Here is a 12,940-nt window from a genome sequence, read left to right as displayed (position 1 = left end):
AATTGAGTAATCTGGATGCCATTTGGAGATGTGCTTTGTTTCCCTGACCCCAAGTGGACCTGTCTTATTTAGGAATATCCTAACAGCTGTAGAATGCCCTGCACAGACGGCGGCTCCATGTCAGGGCCTTTTAAGTCAGCACAGAGTGTGGAAGAAGGGGAGAGTGACAGTCAGTGAAATGCCCCAGGCCAGGAGACCCTTGTCCCCCACTGTGAGGGCTCCAAGCGGTTCACCAGCGCTTACTGGCGAGCTCCACGCGTTACGTGATCACACTCTCCCTGCTCGCCTGCCTTTTCTTCTCCAGGCTGTCTACCCATCATAATGGGACACTTTAAGGATGCTTTTGTATTTCTGCAGTTAACACAGTGGATTAATGAAATACAGTGTTGTTATAATTCAAAGTTGCTGACTGACCAAGGCAGCTAGAGTATGAATACTTACTGAATCATATTTAAGTTTGTTACAAATAAAATGTAATACCACACTATGATAGGGATGGCTGCTGGCAACACTTTTACTCCATTCCCCTCTGCCCCCATGGGGTGTGTAGAAGAAAATACTGACCTCTACATAGAGGCGCATCCCATTTTGTGCCACCATGGTGGGTGAGGTGGTCGTGTCATTTCGGGGTGTTTTAGTATATCCTGTTTTCTTTGCGCAAGGTATGCCTGTAAAGGAAGCACCTAAATAGGAAGCCCATGGAAACAAAGGCTTTTCAACCCTGAAGCCCTTACATTCCCCTGGCACCACAGCTGCACTCCACAGACTGGCAGCAGGGGCCCATTTGCAGACCTCCAGGGTGCCAGGCACTGTGCTAGGGCTTAAGGTGCAGCAGTGAACAGCCTGGAGTCTGTGCAAGGAGGTGGGAAATAGACTCACACTTACAGACCCTCACAGAGACACACAGACTAGAACTGGGGACAGGGTGGTAATGCACCAGGGGGCCAGGGCTTCCGGGAGAAAGTAAACTTTTACTGAGACCTAAAGGATAAGTAGACAGTGCAGACCCAGGAGAGGTAGGCAGGAGAGAGGCCCGAGAAGAGTGTTCTGGGCAGAGGAGGAGCCATGAGAGGGCACTAGGGTGGGAGAAGCACAGCCCGGCAGGGCACCCGGAGGAAAGCTGGTGCCACCAGGAGCCCTGGGGTAGGAGAAGCGAGGGTGGTGCGGCCAGTTGCAGGGCCGGGCAGACCAGTCCGATTCTCAGAGCAGCGGGAACCGTTGGAGGTTTTTAAGCAGTCTCGATTTAACAACCAAACCACTCTGCTGCCACGTGGAGAGCAGAATGGAGCAGGCAGGAGAGGACGGGGAGGCTTCCTGGCAGGGATTCGGGTGAGGGTGCGGATGGCCTCAGCAGTGGCGATGGGTACAGTTGAATGGATCTGAGAACTGCTTTCAAAGCAGGATGCCAGCGACATCATCATGAACTGGAAGTGGATGGCGGGGGATGCCAGCATCAAGACCACCGCCAGGTTGTGTAGCTGGGGACAGCGTTTGTGAGAGGTAGGACGCTAGGCCTAGGGCAGCTCTCCTGTCATCTGAGACCCACTAAATTCTGGATCACATTTAAATGGTTCTTTCTCTTTGACAGCAAGCCACTAACACATGGGCTCTGCTTCTTCCATCAGCCAACAGAATCCTGGATTTGAGTCTGTCCTTTGAAAGTAGTGGTCAGGCAGCTCTGCTAGAGTTCCCACTTCCAAACCCCTTTCAGCTCTTCAGGATTCAGCCTCCAGGTGAGGTGCTGGAATTGATGCCAGAGTGAATGACTCTGGATTGCTCAGTCGAAGGAAAACGTAGGCACCGCTACTGACAGCTCTCAGGCGCTCCTGGGATTTTCCTTCCTTTGACGCTGAGGCTGTTCGGCTTTCAAGCGTTCTGCTTTGTGAGGGACGGGCAAGGTCAGAAGGTGCTCACCCTTTCCACAGCAAGCACGCGGCACACGTTCCACATGCTGAACCTGCGCTGTCCTAGCTGGCTCCTTTGTTAAGGTCAGCGCCCCCCAAGGCCACGTGCTGTGCAGACAGTGTTGGGATCTCAGGAACTGTGGGGTTCCACTTAGAAACTAGTGTCTGGCCCAGCGGCCTACACAGGAGTCTGCGGTTACAGCACGAGACGGTTTTGGGGACAGAAAACACCCGTTCTCGCTCCTGCCGGAAGGCTGCCCACAGTTCCACGGAGGAAAGCCCTGCTTGATGGAAACTCAGCTCTGCCATCGTCTGCACCCTAGTGCGAGGGGAGTCAAAGGCCAGGGAGATCTATGCTTTGTTTCATAGAAACATGCCTAGAAATGGTCGCCTTCAGTTTTTTAACCCACTCCCTGTTGTCGGTTTTGAGTTTGTTTCTAGTCTTTTCCAACTGCAAACTGCACTATAGTGATCATTCTCACAGCTACCTCTTTTCACACAAAAGTAATAGTTTTCCTTTGGCAGGTTCCTAAAAATAAATTGCTAGTTCAGAGAGATGACCAATTTCAAGGCTTCTGATCAGCTCTGCCCAATCGTTGCTCATGGCGAGGTGCCCCCGAGACTACTCACCGTGTTCTGGGGCCACGGCCCTCTCCTGCCAGTTTTTGTTGCCAACTGAAAGGGCCTCTTGTTTCTCTTTTTCTTGGTCCTTTTTAGGATGTGTCATCATTCATTCCCCTTAGTGAGCTCCGTCGTGTTTTATTTCCTTCTCTGCGTTCTCAGGTGGCCCTTGGAGTGGAGTCTGTGGCTTTCCCCCTGAGCAGCACCTGGGAAGGGTCTTCGTGTGATGAAAGTGTATGTCTGAAGTTCGTTATGAACTCGTCCTAGCTCCAGAGCTAGTGTGCATGCACATCACTGGTCGTACAGATCATTGACAAGCAATTGGTGTCGTCTGAAGCAGTGACAGCCTGGGTGTGTCAGGGTCTCCAAAACGGTCCCATTGTGGCATCCTACAAATGGGCTGTGTCCCAGGAGCCATTGAGAAGTTGTACCTCCTTTACGTAGGGTTCTCTGGAATAGCAAATTAGGAAAAATGCATTCTGAGGCTCTGTGTTTACAATAATAATTTATAAGCAAATAACCCACATTTCATCCTCAGTATTTTTCAGTGCTGTACAAGCGTCTTGAATTACTCTGGTAGCTTTTCCAGAAAGACCCATGACTTCACCACATTTCTCGAGTTACGATGAAGGTAGAGTCTGGGGCCCTGAGTAAGCATCAGATGCTGGAAGCTGGGGCTGGGAGGGGCCAAGCATTGGGGACAGACTCCAGACACCTGCGCCACCCCCTGGCCCCATGAGATACGTTCTCAAACCTTCCCAAGAAGGATCTGTGGCTCCTCGCTGTGCTGTGAAGTGCAGGGGGCTTCCCTCTGGAATTCAGTCCAGCTCTCCCTCCTTACTTTGGCCGGCTCCAGATGCCATTTAGAGGAAATGTTTGGCCCATTTCCCAGGTGCCAACTTGTCCCATGAGGAAGCTGTCAGTGCTTCCTGGTCAGGGAAATCTTTTGGGAGTGATTTGGTCTCTGTTGGGGTGAGGTGGTGCGTGGAGAGGACAGGATTTGGAAACGGGTCCCTGGATTAGAATCCCTGCTCCATACCTCACTGGCTCTGTGACCCCAGGCTCGCGAATCTGCCTCTCTTGATCTGTTTCCTCATGAGTAAAGGGAAGTGACTTTGTACGGTGGAGTGGGCCTCACTCATTCGTGTGCGAGGCATGGTGCTAAGTGCTAGGGCATACCCTGAGGTGCTCAGGAAGCAGAGGCTGCTGTCCCTGGCCTGGGGCCTGCCTGCAGTGATGGGAGTGTAGCCCTGGTGCCCCCGTGCCCTGCCCTTCAGGCGCTGTGGTTTCCTTCTGCTCTGTCCTGGGAAGTGCACACCCTTCTGCACCCAGAGCCAAGGAGGGCAGGCAGCCCTGGGACCCTTTTCAGGGACCGCAGCCAGGGTCTGTGTTACCCACAGGTCCCCTGGATGTCAGCATGGCAGCCACAAACCTGGAGAACCAGCTGCACAGCGCACAGAAGAACCTCCTGTTCCTTCAGCGGGAGCATGCCAGCACACTCAAGGGGCTGCACTCCGAGATCAGGCGGCTGCAGCAGCACTGCACAGGTACATCGGGGAGCAGGCCCGAGCAGGCGGGGGGCAGCTACGGGGCACAGCAGAGCCCAGCGCCAGAACGTGCTAGGCCTGCCCTGCCCCCAGCTCCCATCGTCATTGCAGGAGTCCATCTGAATGCCTTGTATCATCCTCATTGCATAATCAAGATGCACTGAGCATAAAGCTGCAAAGCCTTTTCTTGGCATACTGAGGACTTAAGAGATTAAAATACAATGGTTAGAATCTCCAATGCGTTTTGGAACTGATAACCAAGATATAACCTGTGTGATACATAGAGCCAGCTGCTGGCTTGTTTTGGATGGTTGGGCTATGTCGTGGGGGAATGGGGAAGGGAGTTTGGGGGAACAGAGGGTGCCCTCTGACCCCAGGGAGCACAGCAGCCCCTGATATTTTCTGCTGCTGTCATGCTCGCCTCTCCTGCTGCCAAACCCTGCTCTGTCTGGGTAGGACTTGCTGGCCAATCATGGGCATCGGTTTTGCATTTTCAAAGCTGATGAAGATTTTGAAATGTATGGTAACAGAATTAATGTGTAACATTTCCCTTTTAGATTTAACATATGAGCTGACAGTCAAAAGTTCGGAACAGACAGGTAAGAACTCCTCCCCAGAAGTAAATGACAGTACCTTTCCCTTTGTGGTACGTGTCAGTGCCGTTTTCACTAGTCACACACTTGCTAGGAAGAGTTACGCGTGTGGCCTGAGCTCTCTAAGGGAAGATGAGAAGGATGTTTGGATCCCTCCGTGTGGCAAGTGGTTATTAGTGGGCAGGGGGATGAGTGATTTTGTTTTCTTTTGACTGACACATATATTTGGAATGCCTATTATATGTTTTTCTGATTTTTCCTACAATGAACATGTGTTCCTTGTGTAATCAGGACATAAAAATAGATGTGACTTAAACCCAAAAGGAGGAGGAACAGCAGCAGCAGCACTGGGCAAAACCGCCCCCGCTCCTCTGTGTCGCTGCCGCCTGGCATGGGCCTGGCACAGAGCAGCTGCTTGCTAAATGCTGGCGGGCGAGCGGTCACATTACTAGACAGCTCCCTGAGGATCCAGGCCTTTCTCTGGACTACAGCCCCAGAACCTTCCCCCATCCAGAATCCTCCAGGACCTCAGGGAACCCCAAAGGGCATCCGCCTGCTGGCTGCCGGAGGAGAGACAGAAACCTAGGCCTTCCCAGGGCTCTCTGTGCCTGCTGCAAAGAGCCTGCTCCCCAGAACAGGGTGGGAATTTGGAAAGTGCTGAATCCATGTTTGTGCAGAGACGCCTGTTGGAAACGGGTTTATCACGTCGGGAAGAACACACTAAGGCAATGGATGGCTCAGCAAGGCTAGTTTACTTTCTGCAGAAAGGGTGCAACTCGCCAGCAGTCTCGCCACAAGAGCACACTCGAACAAAGGAGACGAGGACATTTCTAATCTTCATAACCTGATGCAGTTGCCCTATGACTGTGTCCCGTTTCCATTGGCCGGAATGGGACCTCGCAGCTTAACCCGATTGGTTAAAAGCTTGAAACTTTCCTAAATAGGCAAACGGGAAAGAGGACTAAGAAAAGAGGAAGCTAGTCATGAGAGGGTCAGGAGGGTTTCCAAATAAGGAATAGCATGTACTATGGTCCAGGGCTCATTTAGCCTTGTCCAGGCATGCTGGGGCAAGTCAGAGCAGCTGCATGGGAACATACATAGAGATACACATAGAGCAAGGAAATGACAAGCTCTTCATGGTTTCAAGAAACTTTGAAGAAGAACTTCTGCATCCCCACAATGCCTTTTTCTAAACAGGCCTCACAATGGCAGTTATCATTCCTGAGAGTGTCCAGTTCCTTGTCAAAGACACGGACTATTTCCACCAAGCCTTAGCGGATTACCGAGCACTGATATTTTCCATTTGCATTGCTCATATTACAGCCTCCTGAGTGTGCCTCTGAGGAGCCCAGACGTCTTTCTGTCTGTGTGTGGTAGGGAAGGCGCCATGGGCTTCTTGGGGTGGAAGAACAGGAGGCTGTCCTCAGAAGTCTCCCTGCGGAGGGACACCAGGGACCTCCCCCGAAGCCCTGGGACCGGGAGCTGGGCCTCTGGGAATGCAGAGGAACAGGGTTTCAACCTGACGTTGGAGACCTCCAGCGTCCACACCTGCCACTACTGAAGCCTTGGGAAAGGAGCTACCCGTGTCACGGAAGCCAGGGCGTCCTTGCTCCCTGTCCCCTCCTGGCCCAGGCTAATCTGAAGAAGCACTTTTGCGCTGTGGCCTCTCCAGTCAAGGTTCTCAGCCCCAGGTCCCAAGGCCGCCCGCCTGCCCACCCACCTGATGTAGTGCTCCCAGCAGCAGCAGGGTCCTCACAGCAAGGGCTGTGTCTTAGAAGAGGCAGTTTCAAAAGCCTCTCAGGTGGTTCCAGTGGGGCATCTCCCCTCCCAGTGGTGAAAATTGTTTTACATTAGTGCACCCAAAACTTGCCCAATTCCAAGCAGCTCCGGGACCCAGGGTACAGCATAGACTCTTGGCTTCCCTCCCCTGGGGGCTGTGACCCCAGAAGTCTGGGCTGGCCCTGGGAGTGCACAGGTTTATAAGCACTGCAGTGCCCTAACGCTTGGGCAGGCTCAGCAGTGTGGCGTTTGGAGACCAGCGTCAGTTGCTGTTGTCAGCTCAGTGTGCACCAAGCTTTCATGGGAAGACTGAAATTTCCAGAAAGGGGGTATGTACAGAGGAGGAGGTAGAGTGGAGCTTTCTATAAAGAGCAAGAAATTGGCAAAACAGGAGGTGCTGATTCCCAGGAAGGACAGTCACCGAAGCAGCTCTCCAGAGCTGGGGATGGAGGAGGAGTCGCACCAGCTCCTTCCCATAGGATGGCCCGCTCAAGTCAGGGCCGGCAAACATCAGCCCGGAGCCAAGGCCGCACCCTGGAGGAGAAGCCAGCACAGCTAGATGACTCTCAAGGAAGGATGATAAGGAGAATGTCTGTCCAGGAAAAGCTTCTCTCAGGATGCTGTGGCCAAAAGAACCAGAGTGATGCTTAGTGATCCCCAGATTCGGGCCTCTACTCTGACTCAGAGGGACTGTGTGGCCTTGGGCAAGTTCTTTGACATCTCTGAACCTGCATCTTCATCTGACAGGTGCCCCACAAATCCAAGTCCCCAGTCTGACTGCCAGGGCCTTCTGCCTTTGTGGGCTGCCCCTCATAGGACATGAGAGAAGCCCAGGGAGAGCCTTGTTCCTGAATGTTCCAAACATCCATCAACCTTTTGCAGCACTGTCTGGGGGAAGAAAATCCCAGGATGGTCACAGCAGGCCAGGGATGTGGTTGAAGGCCTGAGGTTGCAGCCCTTCCTCAGAAGGAGCCCAAGGCCCACTGTCCAGCCACGTGTGGACTGAAAGCAAAGGCCTTGCGACAGGCATGGGTTGTTGTCCCACAGGCCCTGGGGGAAGGACAGTGGGTACCAGGCCCAGTGCCATGCCCAGGTCAGCATTTCAGGTTGCAGGGGTTCAGCCCAGGTGGCTGGGCTCCTGGGTCTTACAGTGTCTATAGAGTCATATGTGTGTGTCTCTGTCCCTCTCTTTACCTCTGAAACTGTGTTTCAGGATCCATTTTCCTTTTGGCAAAAAAATAAACCTCATGAAAGGTAGTACTGCATGCATCCTTTTTAGGGAGGTCATTTGCTGACATTATACCTGCATATATACACACAGACACATGTTTTTTAAAAAGAGAAACTTGCAGTGGTTCAACTTAAAATTTTTCAACTGCATGGGGCAATACACATTCAGTACATTCTTCGACTTACCACGGATATGTCCAGATAAACCCATGGTAAGCTGAAAATATCAAAAACACACTTTTGACTTAACGGTATTTTCAACTTACATTGGATTTTTTGGGACGTGACCCCATGCTAAGTCGAGGAGCGCACATCACCTGCAGTGAGCTTGTACCATGCAAGTGCCCTGCATAAGACCAGTCCAGTCAACCGTGGGCCCTCAAAAGCTCAGAGTCTGGCTGGTGGGACATGCTGCAGAGCTGCTGCTGGCTCAGGCAGGTGGGAAAATTCAAAGTGAGACAGAAGCCTGGGAAAGACATCCAGTGGCGTCCAGTGCCTAGGCAGGCCCTGGGTGGTGGAGTTGGTACAGGGAAACTGGGTGTGCAGGTCTGGAGTTAGGTCAAGGATAGAGGGTACAACAGAGACAGAACAAGAGGTGGCGGCTTAGGGAGAGTGATGGAAGCTTTGATTTATGTGGGAACAGATAACATTCGGGACAGATTGTGGAACTGGAAGGCATCTGGCAGTTTGGGTTTTATTAGGCAGTGAGGAACCATTTTGAACAGAGGACAAGAATACTTAGAGGGGTGACCAAGCTTCCTAAATACAGGATGGACTGAAAGGAAGACCAGAGAGGAGGTGGGACCAAGGCCAGCTGGAGGAGCAGGGAGGGGGCAGCACTGAGCAGCCGGCAGAAGGGCACAGTCAGGAAGGGGAGGCTGGGGATGGCAACTGCATCCAGTCTCCCTGGGAGAGTCAAGATGTAGGAAGCAGAGCAGCTATTTGGACTTGAGGGTGTGTCTGATGGAGACTCACTTGGAGAAGTGGTGCTCAGGAGACACTGAATCGGGAGGTGACACTCAAGGTGAGTTCCAGACCAGGAAGGAAGAGTCTAGAAAGAACTTCCCAGGGGCCAATCAAGGAGGATGGCCAGCCAGCCAGCCAGCGTTAGGAGGAGCAGGATGGCTACCCAGGGTTGAGAGCCAAGGGCGCTGTGTGAGGTGACCAGGGACTGCAGGTCACCAGCGGAGCAGGAGAAGGAGGCAGCTGGCATGTGCTGAAGGACTGGGTGAGGGCAGGCACCCAGGGACAGCAGGAGGCAGAGGCCCGAAGTGTTAGGGCAGCAGCGAGGGGCCAAGGGCAGGAGCCACAGAGATGAAGCAGCTGTCTCTGAGCAGGAAGTGGGAAGGAGTCTGTCTGTGCGTGTGTGGTGCGGGGAGCGGGGTGAGAGAGGAGGCCAGCGGCAGAGCAGAGTGACAGCACCACACCTCTTCTCCTCTAAACATCAGAGTTTTAATGCAATAGACATGGAGAATTCTTTGTACATTTGAGTTTCCTAAAGCAGTGCTTTGAATGTAGCAGGCATTTCATAAATGCCATCTGAGCAGACAGAAGGATTTGCGGCCAGTTTAATCCTAAGTGTTTGCTGAGGTCCGATACTCTGCAATTGCCTCTTTTAACTTCAGCATCTTTAAGGTTCAGAGACATTCTTTTATGCAGTAAGCTAGAGAACTAAGAGCTGGAAAGGGCCTCTGAGATGCCCTGATCTCCCCACCTCGGGGAGGGGAGGGGTCTTTCCAGAGCCCCCACAGCCTAGACAGGGCCCCCCACCAGACAGGTCCGCCTGCCCTGTAGGCCTCACCACTCAGCCTCAGTCTAATGAGTTCTTCACCTCCTTCCTCGGCTTATTCTTGTAGGAGATGGGACTTCTAGAAGCAGCGAATTAAAGAAAAGATGTGAAGAGCTGGAAGCCCAACTGAAAGTGAAAGAGAACGAAAATGCTGAGTTGTTGAAAGAACTGGAGCAAAAAAACGCGATGATCACAGTGCTGGAGAACACCATCAAGGAGCGGGAGAAGAAGTACCTGGAGGAGCTGAAGGCCAAGAGCCACAAGCTGACCCTGCTATCTAGCGAGCTGGAGCAGCGGGCCAGCACCATCGCCTACCTGACCTCCCAGCTGCACGCCGCCAAGAAGAAGCTCATGAGCTCCAGCGGGACCTCAGATGCCAGCCCGTCAGGGAGCCCGGTGCTGGCCAGCTACAAGCCAGCGCCCCCCAAAGACAAGCTACCTGAAACGCCTCGCCGCCGCATGAAAAAGAGCCTCTCAGCCCCCTTGCACCCGGAATTTGAAGAGGTCTACAGATTCGGGGCAGAGAGCAGGAAACTCCTTTTGCGGGAACCAGTGGATGCTATGCCCGACCCTACCCCATTTCTCCTGGCTAGGGAGTCCGCCGAGGTCCACCTCATCAAAGAGAGGCCCCTCGTCATCCCCCCCATCGCCTCTGACCGAAGCAGCGAGCAGCACAGCCCGGCCCGCGAAAAGCCGCACAAAGCCCACGTTGGGGTGGCGCATCGGATCCACCACGCCACCCCGCCGCAGGCCCAACCCGAGGTGAAGACCCTGGCGGTTGACCAGGTGAACGGAAGCAAGGTGGTGAGGAAGCACTCAGGGACGGACAGAACTGTGTGAAGCCCGCCGGGCCCCACCCCGCGCTGTCCATGCACTGTGAGCACCACTAGGAAATCTCAGCCACACCTTTTCTGTTTAATTCCCATGCATGCCAAACTCTTTTCACACCTACCGACCAATTCTCCTGCTCCTCTTGCCCTCTTCTTCACACCAAAATATGATTGTGTCCCTGCTGCAGAATATGTATTTCCTAATTGCTGTGGCCAAACGCCTGTGTGCCGAATCGCTTGCTTCTGATCCCGCTCCGTGTAACCTAAGTGCGCTGCGGACAAAGCCCCGGCCACGGCTGCGTCACTCCTGATGTTCACAATGCCACATAGTCACACACCTAATTCTCAAGTCGGAGCAACACATACCATCCTTGACCTTATCCTCAGGCTCCAGGGCAGCCTGGCCGAGCAGCCCCTGCTCCCTCCTGGAGACCCCTGTCACCTCCCGACTTCCTCCTGGAGACCCCGTCACCTCCCGACTTCCTCCTGGAGACCCCGTCACCTCCTGACCAAGCTTTCCCAGGGCGGCACCGATCACCGAGCAGCCGCGCGTGTATCTCAAGGAACTAAATAAGATGACGCTCCTCCTCATGGCACTACAACCTGGATGTGTGTTCATATTTTTTTTGTTAGTTTTATCCAAAATGTTTAAGATCCCAACAAACTTTATTTTCTAAACCCGCCTTCCTTCTGTTTTGTGTCTTTTATTAAACACCTGAAGGAGGGCTAGGAGACTGCAGGAGGGAGAGCAATCCCAGGTCCCAGAAGCCACTCCTGCTTCCTCCCTGCCCAGAGCTAGTCCTTAAAATGTGCTGCGCTCCTGAGCTGCTGTGGGAAGCTGCTTTTGCCTCTGATGGCGTCTGCCCACTGTGCTGCCCTTGCGAGCCCCTCCCCTCCCTCGTGGAGTGAAGCCACCCCTCGTCTCCAGGTGGCCAGCCAGGGCTCCAGGCCAGCCTTGTCGTGCACAGAGGGAAGGGGTGCCCAGTGACCACTGGTCCTGGAGGTTCCATGTCCTCACCTGACCCCACACAGACCCAGGCAGGCTGGGGGTGGAAGCTCATGCAGGAACTAAACACTAAGCTCAACAACCTCACAGTCACTGTAGCAGGTCAGAGCCAAAGCAGCTAGGGCCAGAGAGTTCTGGAAGGGGGAGCAGTGGCTCCAGGTGACTCTGGCCACTTCTGCTGTGTGCCCGACATCATCAGCCCTTCTTGCCAAAAAGGAGCATCTGCTGAAACAGACCTGGATCGTCGAAAACACACTTTTGGAAATGACATTAGGATTCTCACTTGTGCCAATGCTATGTATTTCAGGCACTTTTGCTTAATCAAGTGTTTTCTCTGAGAAGGAAAAGAAAACTCCACACACCTTAAAATACTCTCCAATATTTACTTTTTGATTATATAAATTCCTTTTAAAAAGTAGTATTAAAAATAAAACCATTCAGGTTAATTTGTATGGAAAGAGATGTAAATGGCTGATTTCAAATGAAAAATCAGTGTCAGTCCCCCTCCTGCCTCTTGAGAGGCCCCAAGAAATGACAGCAGACCTGATCACTCTTCCCAACCAGCCCGAGGCTCCGAATTCACTAAGCAGTTTTCTTCACCCAAAGGTTAATCAGAATTCAGGGTGAGGCATACTCCTTGCAGCACCCAGTGAGAAATGTGCCTCGTGGTAAAGAGATCAGCTTCAAACACCAAGCCGACTCCCATGGCGTTCCTTCTCATGGAGGTGGTGTAGACGGGGGTCCGGAAGGTATTCTGCAAGGGAGAGGCAGGTGAGGCGCCCCCATGGCGAGAGCGTGCAGAGGGATAAAGGCAAAGGGGCAGTGTAAGTCTTGACAGGGGCCCCCGTGCAAGACTGCACCTGAGAACACACGAGGCTGGGGCTGTGCAGGGCCGCCCTCTGCCAGCTTCACGGGGACCTGGCTTCACACTGACACTGGTTAAAAGTGGGTCCTGGCCCAGGCAGAGCAGAAGGCATCTGCTGTCCACACCAGAGGGAACCACTTTATGGCTCAGGCAACGTCTGCAGCATTTTGCAAGGGAGGGAGTCTCCCCTTGGTTAGTCTTGACCACAGGATCACAACTTGAGCCTGACACCTCTGGAAGGATCGGCGTCCACACATGTGCAGCCGCGCCTTTCCCGGGAAGCGGCTCTCCAGAGCTTTTATCACGGCTCCAAGACTCTCCCCAGCCCGTAAAGCTTAGGCACCCCTGTTTTAAAAAGCAGGACTATTGGAAACCACCTCAGCCATAACTACAGTCAGAAGAGGAAGGGCTCTAGTGTCAGAGAGGAGGGGCTGGGACCTTCACCTGCAGCTTGAGGCGATGGGCTTCAATGGGGATGATCTTCAGGATTGGCAGGTCCACAACCAGCACCTTGGGTTTGCTCTTGATAAGACATCCTTTTTCTATATCCCAGTCAGCACCCTCCAGGTACAGTCCTGAGACAAAGCACCCTAGAGACACAAGGAAGAGACTGGATACGACCGGAGCATCCACAGCCTGCCATCAGGTGCACACAGTGACACACACAAGCCACTGGTTGGCCTCCTCCCCAGCGCCCTGGGGACAGCCCAGGCCCTTCTCCAGCGCTTCTGTCCTGCCCACCTTCCCTCTGTGGAGGAGCGGCTCAGACAGGACAC

At 53.3% G+C, this 12,940-nt stretch overlaps 2 protein-coding genes across 7 annotated transcripts in view; one reads left to right on the top strand and one right to left on the bottom strand.

Moving 5' to 3' along the window:
- Positions 1–10,976, top strand: part of CCDC92 (coiled-coil domain containing 92) — a 35,849-nt gene extending 24,873 nt beyond the window's left edge. For 3 of the 6 annotated variants that reach the window (XM_015431758.3, XM_065525009.1, XM_065525007.1), the window contains exons 2-5: positions 3,064–3,156; positions 3,926–4,072; positions 4,630–4,671; positions 9,531–10,976. In XM_015431758.3, the coding sequence (XP_015287244.1) occupies positions 3,123–3,156; positions 3,926–4,072; positions 4,630–4,671; positions 9,531–10,303 (996 nt within the window). In that variant the 5' untranslated portion in view covers positions 3,064–3,122 and the 3' untranslated portion in view covers positions 10,304–10,976. Of the gene's footprint in view, positions 1–2,621; positions 2,760–3,063; positions 3,157–3,925; positions 4,073–4,629; positions 4,672–9,530 lie in introns of those variants that run through there. The other 3 variants (XM_074008332.1, XM_015431760.3, XM_074008333.1) reach the window with 3 other exon arrangements.
- Positions 10,977–11,671: 695 nt separating this feature from the next.
- Positions 11,672–12,940, bottom strand: part of DNAH10 (dynein axonemal heavy chain 10) — a 176,708-nt gene continuing 175,439 nt past the window's right edge. Inside the window, exons 78-79 of the mRNA XM_045366751.3 lie at positions 12,609–12,754; positions 11,672–12,053 (exon numbers count right to left, since the gene is read on the bottom strand). Coding sequence (XP_045222686.2) covers positions 11,907–12,053; positions 12,609–12,754 — 293 coding nt within the window. The 3' untranslated portion in view covers positions 11,672–11,906. The remainder of the gene's footprint in view (positions 12,054–12,608; positions 12,755–12,940) is intronic.

Source organism: Macaca fascicularis, chromosome 11 (genome assembly GCF_037993035.2).
Source record: "Macaca fascicularis isolate 582-1 chromosome 11, T2T-MFA8v1.1".
NCBI lineage: Eukaryota > Metazoa > Chordata > Mammalia > Primates > Cercopithecidae > Macaca > Macaca fascicularis.
The sequence above is the reverse complement of the archived record's forward strand: the minus strand, read 5'-3'. Positions and strand labels throughout refer to the sequence as shown.